The following is a 12,596-nucleotide window of genomic DNA, read 5'->3' on the forward strand; positions in this document are numbered from 1 at the left end:
GTTTTCCTAGATCAAGCTTAAAAATTTTGAGAGCTATCAAATGACTTCTTACCTTTGCAGCCCCAAATTGTTGGCTAAAAAAACACACAAATTGGGTCCACACGTGTTTCATAGTAAATTAAGTTTCTCCTTCAACCTCTCAAGATTTGAAGGTCCAAGTTGTTTGCCAAAGGGTACACAAACATTTACTGATTAAATGCAAGCTGCGTATTGTCAGCTAGTACTCCGTTATAGTTGTCATTTTGTTGAACCAGGGAAATGTAATATTAAACATCACAATTTGCCATGTAGTGTCTCAAAAATAGCGTTGTTTCTACTTGTCAGAATGATTATCTTGCTACTAGGTATATTCAAAAGAAAGAAACTTATCTTTGCTTCACATATAATTGAAGATTTCTAGCAAAGTGGGACATTTCTGCAAAACTGCAAATCTAGCAAACTCTTTTTCTCTATGTGTGTGTGTTTGTGTAAGCTAAATACGCAAGTTTCCTTTTCTCTTTTCAATTTTTCTTATCAAATGCATGTGTTTGATAGGTACATTGTTCTCATCTTACCAATTTCATTTACTTCAAGAAAAAGTGTCTTCCAAGTTCATCCCTATCTTATACACAGCTATTGAGACATCCATCCTTGGTTCATTTTAATTGACAAATTCAATCTCCAATTTTTGTGCTTTCAAGACAAGTTGATTCCTTTCTTACTTTAACTATGATTGCAGTTTGTCAGACTCATGCCTTTATAATCGGAATGGTTTTATTTCAGTTGCAAAGTGCTTTCATGCTGCCACTATAGGTTGAGAACGGTGGATGCTCATGAATTCAGTAGTCTGACGCCTCACAGCCTACCACGGAGTTGTTTTGAGTTCAGAAAGGTATTTTTGCTTTTCTATGGGGCATTTTTGTCTTTTTTTTCCAAAGGCGTTATTTTCCTTCCCATTTTTGTCCTTGTAGGAGGGTTTTTTCATTTTTTGGTTGTAGGAGCATTTTAGTCATTTAGGCACCCCGAGCATTGAATAATGAATACACTACTCTGGTCCGCTCATTTAATCTGCTACTACGCTATTAGTTCCTTCTTTTCTTTTTATGTCACTTCGATATGGACGAAAAAACAGTTTTCTTCAGCGTTTTAACGGAACGAAATAGTTCTTTGATTTAAAACTGTCCCGAAGCATCACTGGACCCGGTTGCAAGGGTGGTTTCGATCACTCCATGGGTTATATAAATGGGTTCGATCCGATTAGAGCATCCTGTGATTAGAATATGCCAGCTAGTTGGAATTGTTAGAATGTTGGATGGGAACATAATATTACTGCATTCAAATTAATCACATCGAATTGAAATTCGTCACAGCCATGTAGGATTATGATTCATATGTAAAATCTTGGACTGAAAACAAATGAAAATTAGCTATAGCTTGTCATACTTTTCCCATCCAATTAAACCGAACAATACCTGTTGTTGGAGGAAAATCTTCGTAGCAGCCTGCCATGTCCATATTCTTGGCAGTCAATTGAATTATGCCTTACGAACAGATCCTTTCTTCAAACGGATAGTGAACAGAAATAGGAGTAACACAAAAAAAAAGCCTTAAAAAAAATTGTTGCAAAAGGGGGGTTGGTCAAAGAAGTATTAGCTACTCTAATAAAATGTGTTGCTATATGAAATTTGAAATTTGCATCTATGCTATACAAGTATACGTCAAAATTGTAAGCCGCTAGTTCATGTCCATTACATTTGAACCAAAAACCCCAACGGCAGTGTCTTCCTCTCCATCATATCAGCCATACGCTTCTTGCAGCCGTCTCATTCTCTTTGTTCAAACTGTTCTAGGCACTCAACAGGGATGCATATCAAAAAATCATGCAACCAGTGAATTAGCAGCAATGCAATTTCTTTGTAGAACAATCTGAAGGACAATAATGCTAAGGAGCTGAACATAATACAATTGAATCAGAGAGCTTCGATGCACCGAACAAGCTTCCCAATGGTGAACCTTCGATGGTGGAAATGTGAGTGATTCACAAGCCATCTACCAGAAGAGCAATTGGGAGGACTCGGCAAGAAAATATAAACCACTCTTCCATTGTAGAAGCCGCTTCCATTCATCTTCTAACAGTTTCATTGATATGCTCACAATACAAGTAATGATTAAGCCACCTCTTTTATTGCAGAGGATGTTTCCACTGATATGCTCGCAATTTCACGATTATCATTGAAATGGTCCCTCAAAAATTCCACTGCCATGAATGTGAAAGCTGATGCAGGAACGTACCAGATTATTCTGGGAACGCTCCCCCTGAACATCCCTTTTATGCCTTCACCTAGCCAAATCTTACAGACTGCATCTCCCCAGCCATTATACCTGTAATCAGAAACAAGAAAATGATAATATAGAAGCTTTTAATGTGACTGAGCATGTACTGAAGCGAGCCATACTGCCACATCAAAGAGGAAACATTTTGACTTTCAACTGGATAACCAACCCCCTAGTTAATCCACAACATTCCAGAAGCTAATGAATGGCCTTGGATAATCAAACAACTTAATTGTCTCGTCTCACAGTATTGCAGTAACCAACCCAGACAAACAACTTCTGAACATTTTAAAAGTTCTTCATCCGTTTGTGGCAGCATAGAAGACCATATTGGATAACTCAAAAACATGAAAGATGACAAATCAAACAGCCCTCAAAGGTACCTATAAGAAGGCAGTGGCAGCATGACTATTACTAGCTAAAGTCTCCAAAACTCAACAGTGTTACACAATCCATTGCACCTGCATACTTGAGCGCTATGCAATAGCTTGATTGTTAGCAGCCAAAAGAACCCAAACAATCTAGACTCCCTTGCATGATGCACTACATTGGCAAGTACACACTTTTTGTTTTCCCAAAAGATATGTGAACAACAACATTTACCTGGTAAAAACTGAAATGCTAGTGCCTTTAATTGCATATAGTGGCTTTAATAAACCACCAAAGAGATCATGTTGGAATTTTCATGTTACCTGGAAACTTAGCTTCTTCAACACATAAAAGGTACTGAAGATTATTTAAAAAGACCTACAGATGTTAATTTAGGGTAAGGACCAAAATGGTAAATTGTACTTGTACCTTATCCCAGATCCCTGCACTTGCATCCTTGTTTTGATGACATCAAATGGAGTCGTCAGATATGCACTGAGACCTGTGAAAGAAAATTTAAATATAAATGCTGCTTCAGTATCTTTTCCCTCCAGAAACTTGAATATAGTGATAAGCAAGGTCATTTATGAGTGTAACTTAAATCTAATTTGACATTAAAGATTCACATATTGATTGATTTTGATACCATTGGAGGAACTCAGTCAGCAACCTACCTATGATATGCTGAGGCTAGTTTCTAAATTGCGAAAACTGCTAGCAGAGAATCAAAAGATAGGGAAAAGTAAAGCTAAATTTGCCAGTGAAAAAGAAAACAGATATACATATCATATATCAGACGAGAAAAGAGACTTACCTCCAGCTAATCCACCTAATAGCAGGCCAGTCGCAGAATTGTGGGAATGATCATTCAGAGAGTGAAACCATCTTTGCTTCCCATACTCTGAAAGATCTTTAAGTGCTTCATAGAACATAACCTGTTGCAAAGGGAAAAACTAATAATGATGACAAGGGCCAAACCAAATATGAACTTGACAACCTACACAATCTTAACCTAAAATCATTTGAAAGATGGATAAAAAAAGAAGGGCATGAATGGCATATCTTATAAGTATTTTGCTTCCAATATTTTTCAGTTTATGTGTTCACAGTGATTGCATACCATTAAACCAGCAAATGGTACATCACGTGCTAGTGTGGACCAATACCTGAAAAATTGCCATCAAGTGTCATATTTTAGATCATTCAGGGCCATGATGCAGGAATGAATGAAGTACATGTATGCAAGATAGGACCCAAAATAAGAACCAGAAACACAGACTGCTACCTGCAGCAATAAATTAAAAGACCTTAACCAGAATTACATGCATGCTGCAGACTAAATTTGAAGTCTCCGTGCTCCAGAACTTTAATGCCAGGCTCCAGCTTTCAAGCTTTTCTTTCTTTAGTTATCAGTGGAATGGAATTAAAGCAATACATTCCAATGGAGTATGCAGGCATTTATCTTAAGGATAAAGATAGGGAAAATCTCTCACTCAGTAAATGAACATTTGTTCGGAATTGAGTTCCTCTTTAACTGCAAACTGGATAGTCAATGCTTGATTAAAGTTCCACTCTAACATATATAATTTGTGTTGTTTCATGATTTTCTAGTGACTGCAAGTTATCTTTCCACTTGGGGTTTACATAAACACAAAATATTTTAATATGCGAAGCATATTCGAGTCCGCCTTCTTGAGTTTCATGCATAAAAAATTATATTTGTAGAATTACAGGCAATGGTCAAATTATCGTTTGGAAAGTACACATTCTAAGATGGTAAACATATCTAAGTTAGCACAGAGCTATATTGAACTTCATCATAAAAAATGACAACTTGTAAATTGTCAATAACCAGCCTAACCAACTGGCAGGGGATCAAATACAACATGCATGAGAGCATAAACATCCAGCATAATGATCTCATTACAACAACAGTAACCTCAATACACAGGATCTTTCATTAGCATCAGACAGAATATCTAGACATAGCAACATTGAATAGAAGTACTGTGCAGATAAAATGTAGCAATCTAGTGGTCACCTGCTACTGTGGATTAACTGACGTTATAATAAGGACAAAAAGAAAATTCACAAGATCCAACTATATTATTATATGATTTGGGAAAAAAAGGCCAATGAAAAAGGGCAATTTCTCCTAGAAATTATTTCCTTATCAGCAAAATGAAAAAGTAACAGGTATAGCTCTTGTAACCAAGCTCAACGGTTAGGACTAAAAGTGTACCCTGCATATAATCCCCTTACACCTTCTTGTCTCCATATTGAAGATCCTGCATGAAGCATGCTGGTGTAGTAACCATACATTTGCTTTCCAGATTTAGAGCAAATATTCTCCTGCAATATGCAAGATTTCCAGGACTTTTGGGTGCCCTGGACCTGCATCCGTTGCTTCATCACTTCACATGGCACATATATAAATGACCCAAGTGTATCACCTGAGTGCAAAGAAGATTGGCAGACTCAGATATATCACCTGAATGTCAAAGTCAGCAAGCTTGCTGAAGAAGGAAGACACTTGTATTTCCCTCAAAGTAGGTGCACAAGAAAGCACAAAATAAACAAGCAATCATAGTCCAACTCTTAATTACAAGGCTATCATGAACTATCCATCTGTTACCTTTGAAATGACCTAAAATATCTACACACTCATAACAGAATCAAAATTTAGCATGATTTACCCTCACACTATTTACAAGTAAGCGGACAATATTACAGAACCATCCTCACTCGTACTGATCTCCCAGTGCAGTAGTATCCACAGTGCAAAACCAATAATGAGTAGGGTTCCTTGGCCCTCTGCTTTATACCACCTTCTCAAACATTGCTTCAAAGCAAACTGAAGGAAGCGAACATTTTGCAGCTTACAAGCAACAATCATTATCCTATCAAAAGACTAATTGACCTGCATATTTCAGCAGACAGATAAAACGAGAATTGTTCTGTAGAAAGAAGATATCGGTCTATAACATCAGATTAGTCATGACATGTTGACTAGGTGTCCCATGAATGTATTCAGAGTTCAGACAGAACATGATTCCCATTGTTCTTTAAACCAAGATTCAGGACAAAAATACAATTTTTGTTACTGGCAGGCTCTCACTGCTGGGCACAAAAAAGCCTCTAGAGGGGTACAGTCGTATAACATAGAGAACATGTTTATTCCCAATAAAGCTGCTACAAGCTTGGTTGCACACAATAATTACTTTAAGCTTTACTAGTCAAGGATTTATTCACTTAAGTGTGCTTAACAATCCCACTTTGTCCTCATGGATATCATTGTAGACCAGCCAAAGAGATACCACTAAATACGAATCATCAGTATGCAATTTTCCTCAAACTCTCTTTTTCTATCTCGTATACGCTAATGTACCTTAAGATTTGTCATATTGTCTTCTAAAATGAATAGAAGTTTTAATGACAACAAAAACCACTCTTCCAACTAAAAGAAGTCTGGGAATATTGAAGCAGAAAATGCTCACCAACACCACCAGCAATGAAGTGGGCCCAATGTCCTCTAAGGTTAGGATGTGATTCCTCTATCCACTTCTTTGTCGATTCAATGACACCAAAATACGTTGCCCCAGTAGCCAATGATCCAGTTAATCCTGGAGCTATTCCTCGATAAAACCCTGAGATAATCATTATCGAAGAGCAATAGATGCTGCACGGATTAGGTTCATATGCAATGAAAGTTTCCTGTCAATGTCAGAAACTTAGAACAAGTATGTACTACATACATGTGAAGGACATAACCATGACAATGGAGATATACACTTGGCACAAGTGCCCATGAACATATGAATAGAATGAACATGTATTTCCATATCCATCGTATAACTGGAAAGTAGTACCAATCAAATGCATGCAAATAATATGGAAGATCTATATCAAATATTAAACAGCTTTGTCAGCATACCTCGGTCAATTTTTGGGAACTACATGCAACCTACAAGTTACTTATTTAAGTTAGAATCATAGTCATAAATATTGTTTTTGGGTTTCAAACAGCAAGATGTTTTTCGGGTATAATACAACGAGCTTGAAAAAAAGGGAAAAAAATATGGTAAATTGTAAAAAAAATTAAAATCCTAAAATTTGGGGAAAATAAAATAAATGAGAAACTAATAAGACAACATCAAAAAGTAAATAGATTATCAACAAATAAAAATAGAAAATTGAAACAAGCAATATGGCATTAAAAAAAACCTAACAAAACGTCTAAAATGAAAAAAGGATGAAAATTTTGGGAAAATGCCAAAAAACAAGTTTTTTTCGTTTTAGCTTTTTTTGCCATTTTTTCCGGCTGACTTATTTTTCACGTTTTTAACATTTTTTTTTAAACATGTTTTTGTGACTATGTTCTTAGAATGAAATGCATCCCCAGGTTGGCAAGAAAGATGCAAGGTGGAGTGTGAAGCTAAACAAGCAATAAGATGAAAGAATGTGTCAACAAGAATTAACCTGGACAGACATGAACTGCAAGTTGAACAAGCTATGATGATATATTTGTAATTTTGTATATACAAAAGTTTAGTCCAGAAGTGCCTTTCCTACTTGAACCATGATCTATTGACTGCAGTAAGCATGTAAATTGTTACCTTTTAATCCATCAGCTAGCCAGACTGTGCGAACCATTTGCAAAATGCCCTTCTGTGTCTAAGAAAAATAAAAGGGAGAGACAGTGATCACCAAAGCCTGGAAGCAGTCCAGTAGTGGCATAATGAAGTATGGAAACTAATATTCGTAACACAATTTCAATTTTATGAAAGCAAACATAACAAGCAAAAACAGCACCCTTGCAAATGCAGTCAAAAGTACTTATATCGCCACCAACTCTAACTAGAAACTAGCATGCTTATATAAAGAGCAGATAAAACAAAATCAAACTGCAAAATGTAATTGCACAAATGGCTAGAAGAATACAGAGAGTACCTTCCAGTCTCAAAGAGATGCTCAAACACTAAGATAGCATGACTAGTCAGGCATACTTTAGAACAGATCCTCCTTAGAGACATCTCCCGTCTCCTTAATTTGCATGTCCAGAAGATGCAGGAGTGTTCACTATGTTGAATATTTAAACTCCTTTCCTTTCTCTTTAGTTTGTCTTTTAATTGTATACTATAATATAATTACAAGATAATTCATTGTTGTCACAAGCATGAGTACCAAGACATCAAAAATTGTTCTGTCCTATAATGAGGATGTTTCTTGAGCAATATTTTTGGATGACCATTTTAGGAGCCACCACCGTTTAATGTAATTGAATAATCATGTTCATGCACAATTAGGGTAATCTAACTATCTAGTAGGGTTAAGATACTCCATAACCACTTATTTATTCATTATGACGGTACACCATCTACTTTGTAACTGATTGCTTAGGACTCCATTTAGTAGATCATCTTTAATCCTTTATTGTTAATTTACAGCCCCATATTGTGAGAATAAAGAGAACATTGACTCGCTAACTTGATTATCTCCCTTAGAGATAGATGCATACAAAAAATATTAACAAATGACCAAATATCTTGCAAAATAAAACTATATAAGTAAGCGATATGAACAAAGACAGCAAGTAGTCACATAATGATCAGATCAAGTTGCATGACAGGGTACCTGGGATCCACTTAGCACTGCTTGGCTTTGAACCCGTGTCTTCAGTGTATCAATCGGGTGCATCATGCCTTCCCCAAAAGCCCCAGCAAGACCACCCCATACAAATTCCCTCCAAACTACAATATTGGAAGTTGAGAGAGAGAGAAAGAGAGAGAGGGAGAGGGAGAGAGACAGAACAATCAAACTGTAGAAGTGGTTCAATCAACAAAAGGCAAAAACATGCATGCAAGGTTTATCATCTCCATTCTAATACCTGTATTTTCTCATTCAATTGCCAATTATTCCATTTTTCATCTTATGCATGTACCGAGACAATGTAGCCAGAACTCAATCAACTAGAGATCGTAGCAAACACTTTCTATGAGGTGCAGCATTTGAAATTCAAATACTTCAAAGTGCTAACACAATTGCACTCTCTCATAGACAAAGAGGATTGAAGCTCAATGACAACAGGAAATTATGGAATGTACCTAATCGAAAACTAGTAAACTGAATAAATGTTCATTTTTCATTTACTCCTACTGACTTCCTTTCTGCACCCTAATTATTTTAGTAGAAGGACAATTCACACCCTGAAATCTCCATATCAAGCAGTCAATGCTTTTGTTTAATTTCAAATATTCGCTTCTTTTCTTTGAACCACTTTCTTTTTTCACACAACATTAATCAAGTTTATTTATAATTGTTTACAAACAAACCACTTGTTACTAGTGGTTCCAGACATAGAATTAACAGGTAAAATGCCTTCAGTGGTAACTAGTTAAAAAATAAGAAAATTAAAATACAAGAAAAACTTTCAAATAAATATGCCATGTTTCACCTCCAGTAACACCTCCTTTCTGACCTCAAAAGAGGAGACAGTTCTTCTACATGATTCCACACACTGTCTTATCACAAGCTTCGCACTATCTTACCACAATTTTCTTCTAAAGTGCAAAAAGGCTTCAAGAGACCATCTCAAGTAATGCTCCGGGTCCAAATTCTCTAGGTATGCCCAAACATTTCACACAATCCCTACTTAGACTACATCTAGCATCTAGAACTGATTCTTCTTGACACTCAAATGATACTGCCATTGCTAAGCCAAATCAAACTTCACATAATTGATCAGAAGATGGATCTTCCGCCTCAGCTAAATCAGCTAATATTCATAAAGACTTAACATACAAGAAAAAGGGAAAAGAAATGGCATGCTAAATTCAGGAAATACAACATAGACGACCTTCTTGCCATTCGAACAAGAGTACTGAAACCAAAAACTATCAAAACCATCAAAAGCATATATTTCGCAGAACGGCAACAAAAAGGAAGGTGAAGCATATTCCTCTATCGCACAAAGTAAAGGGCGTCGAAGGAACTAGCTGGCCGAGTGCGAATGTAGCCAGAGCATCGATACTGAAGAACAAAAGAGAGGAGAAAGAACTACCAAAGAAATTCTGAAGATTCCCGTATGATGGGTTGGCTACTTCCGTGATTCGGGCTCTCCCAGAACCCGAGTCCGTCGCCATAGCTGTTCTCTCTCTCTCTCTCTCTCTCTCTCTCTAAAATTTGTCGGTGCCGTACTAGTAGGGTTTTAGACGGTGAATTTCCCTCGTGCCTCTCTCTCTCTTGGCGGACGGAGGGTTTTAAACGGTCTACCTGATACGAGTTTTTTTCTGTTTTTTTCCTAACGAGAAGCAATCTTGACCAACCTTTTGGCGGCCTTAACCAAGTTATCGCACCGTTCAAACTAAAGCTGAAGTTTTTGGGTGAACGGATGATTGTTTTACTATTCAAATGAGAGCGCCCAAGCGTTTCCTTTTAAAAAAAAAAATCCTCATCCAAAATTTCATCGGCACTTTGACGGTCTTCAAGTTTTGATTAAACATCTCACCGTTTAAACTAAAGGCACTGAGTGAACGGGTGATTGCTTTACTATTCAAATGACAGCCGAATTTTTTCCAATCTCCTTCCTTTTATCCTCAGGATCCAAAGTTGCATCGGCACCAACCAGGGAACCTAACTAAGTTGCTTGTTGCATTAAGCTTAGTTGCATTAAGCTTTTCAATTTGCTTTTATTAGTTGTCGCTCTGTCACGTATGGGAGGAGCCAAGGGGGGGCCGCATGGACCCTGGCCTCACTTCAAAAATTTTTTTAAATTTGCATATAAATTTTAGAAAATTTTACTTGTTTTATATAAAAATTTTGAAAAATGGTATTTCGGCTCGTGTCAAAACTTAAAAACTTTAATTCCTCATGTAAATTTTCAAGTTCCTCATGAAAATTTTCTAGCTCCGCCCTTGCTGTCACGTATTTGAGAAATGCTTGAAGGCATGAATAAGTTCCATCGAGCTCATCGTTTTGCTGTTGCCTGCCATACTGCCAACATTTTATGCATGATATGTTCCTCACATTGGGAGTCAAGTACTCTACAGTCGAGTATACAAGTCTATGGTCAGGCGTTTCCGTCACTTAGGCCTGACCAACGAGCAGAGCAACTTGAGCTTGGCACATTAAAGCTTGGCTTTGGCTAGAGCTCAAGTTGGCTCTTTTGTCAAATGAGTCAAACTTGAGTTGATGTTTTGACTCATTCATTTAGTCGAACAGAGTTTGAGCTTTCTTAACTCTACTCGTTTAAGCTCGATCCTGCTCGAGTCTTAACCTTATTGTAAATATCGATTCTCTTATTTTCATTAAAAGAGAAAACATCATCTCAAACTCTCATTAAGTATCCTAAGACTGAGTTTGTTCACTATATTTCTTACCAGTTAATGAGTTTTATCGAGCTCGTTTAAATGAGCTTCAAACGAGAGCTGAAGTTAACATTTAAAATTTAAATGAAACAAGTTCACAGAGTCGAGCTTGAGCCTATTATGTGGAGTTCTACTCGAGTTCGAACTGAGCTCAAGCTGGCCTGTGTTCAAGTCTACTACCAGTGTCTTCTTTACAAGGCAATGTGTCTTCTTCTTCTTCCTTTCTTTTTCTTGTTTTTTCTTCTTCATATAATAGCAATGGTGCAGTGGAAAATTTTTAGCTATGGGGTGCCAATAAAAAGTGAGGAGCACCATATATTTAAATATGTAGATATTCGGGGTCATCCAATTTGTAAAAAAAAGAATTTTGTGAGACTGCATAGGTGATTGCCAATACAAACCCATATGTGGATCCACCCCCTCTATAGAGCCTCTTTTCTCCATCTCTCAGTGTTTACCATGTGAATCACCATTGGAAGTAGTGTTTACCTTCATTGTTGTGGTTGTGTGAGAGGTCAAGTTCTAAAAGTTCAATGACCACACTCATGTTTTAGTGAGAACGTAGAGTAAAAAATTTTTGTTTATGGGACACTAAATATATAGGTAACAAATTTTCAATTGACTGACCTGGGTCTCATAGGTCCGATCTATATAATTAGACTCAATTCTATCCAGATTAATCATTAAATGAACAATGTTTAGAATGGACTTCGTGGGGCATATGCTCCATGCAGCCCACACTTACCTCCCGTCCTGGACTTTTAGCTCATAAGAGGTCAGCTGATCATGAGCTACCATGGGAATCTTTGTCCTTACTTTGAGCCATTGCTTGTATATTATTCTTCCACTGTATGAATCCCATGTCTTCCATATGTGATTGCTTGTGTCTAAAACTCTTACTGAAAAGCTCACATCTTATGCTTCATCTTCTTCCCCTGAACACCTCCCCTCTCAAAAAGACACTTAGACACTTAGGTGGTTCATGTTTCTTATTCTTCTCTTATGGGAACCCTTTTCATCACATCAACTCTATTTTGTTGGAGGGGCGTAGCATAACAGATCGGCATGAATGTCACATTGATGATGCGTCCTTAATTCGATTCCTTTGATGTTGCCCCTTCTAATGCAAACAAGGGCATGCATGACATTTGAGTTAAAAGGTATACTGTAGGACCACCGATGTCCCAAATCAACCCTGGACCTAGGGGCAGAGCCATGCGCCAGCCGGGGCCATGCCCACCCCCCACCCCCTTCAATTTTTTTTAGCATGTAATTAAAAAAAGCATTTGGCCTATATAAAAATTTTGAAAAGCTATATTTCAGTCCCTGTTAAAATTTTGAAACTACAGGTCAACCCCTTCAATGACAAATTTCTAGCTCCGCCCAATTAGGGGCATGGCGAAGGGGGTGGCTTCACTTCTCGTAGACTGCCACACCTACTCCATTATTGTTGGATTTGAGGCTTGTCTCTGCCTAACGAACATTGTTAAAATCCCACTTGGACACAAACTACAAAGAAAAACCAAGCTTTATGGTTTGATTTCATCT

General features: G+C 37.2%; 1 protein-coding gene across 1 annotated transcript; it reads right to left on the bottom strand.

Annotated features, from left to right (window-relative positions):
* Positions 1-1,611: 1,611 nt before the first annotated feature.
* LOC116259276 (S-adenosylmethionine carrier 1, chloroplastic/mitochondrial) lies at positions 1,612-9,922 on the bottom strand. Its single transcript, XM_031637008.2, has 9 exons — positions 9,743-9,922; positions 8,317-8,432; positions 7,299-7,356; positions 6,180-6,329; positions 4,925-5,135; positions 3,803-3,848; positions 3,497-3,617; positions 3,112-3,184; positions 1,612-2,361 (listed from the first exon to the last, which is right to left on the bottom strand). Exons 1-9 carry the CDS (start codon positions 9,822-9,824, stop codon positions 2,148-2,150), a joined length of 1,071 nt encoding a protein of 356 aa, XP_031492868.1. The 5' UTR covers positions 9,825-9,922; the 3' UTR covers positions 1,612-2,147.
* Positions 9,923-12,596: the final 2,674 nt, after the last annotated feature.

Source organism: Nymphaea colorata, chromosome 8 (genome assembly GCF_008831285.2).
Source record: "Nymphaea colorata isolate Beijing-Zhang1983 chromosome 8, ASM883128v2, whole genome shotgun sequence".
NCBI classification, from domain to species: Eukaryota; Viridiplantae; Streptophyta; class Magnoliopsida; order Nymphaeales; family Nymphaeaceae; genus Nymphaea; species Nymphaea colorata.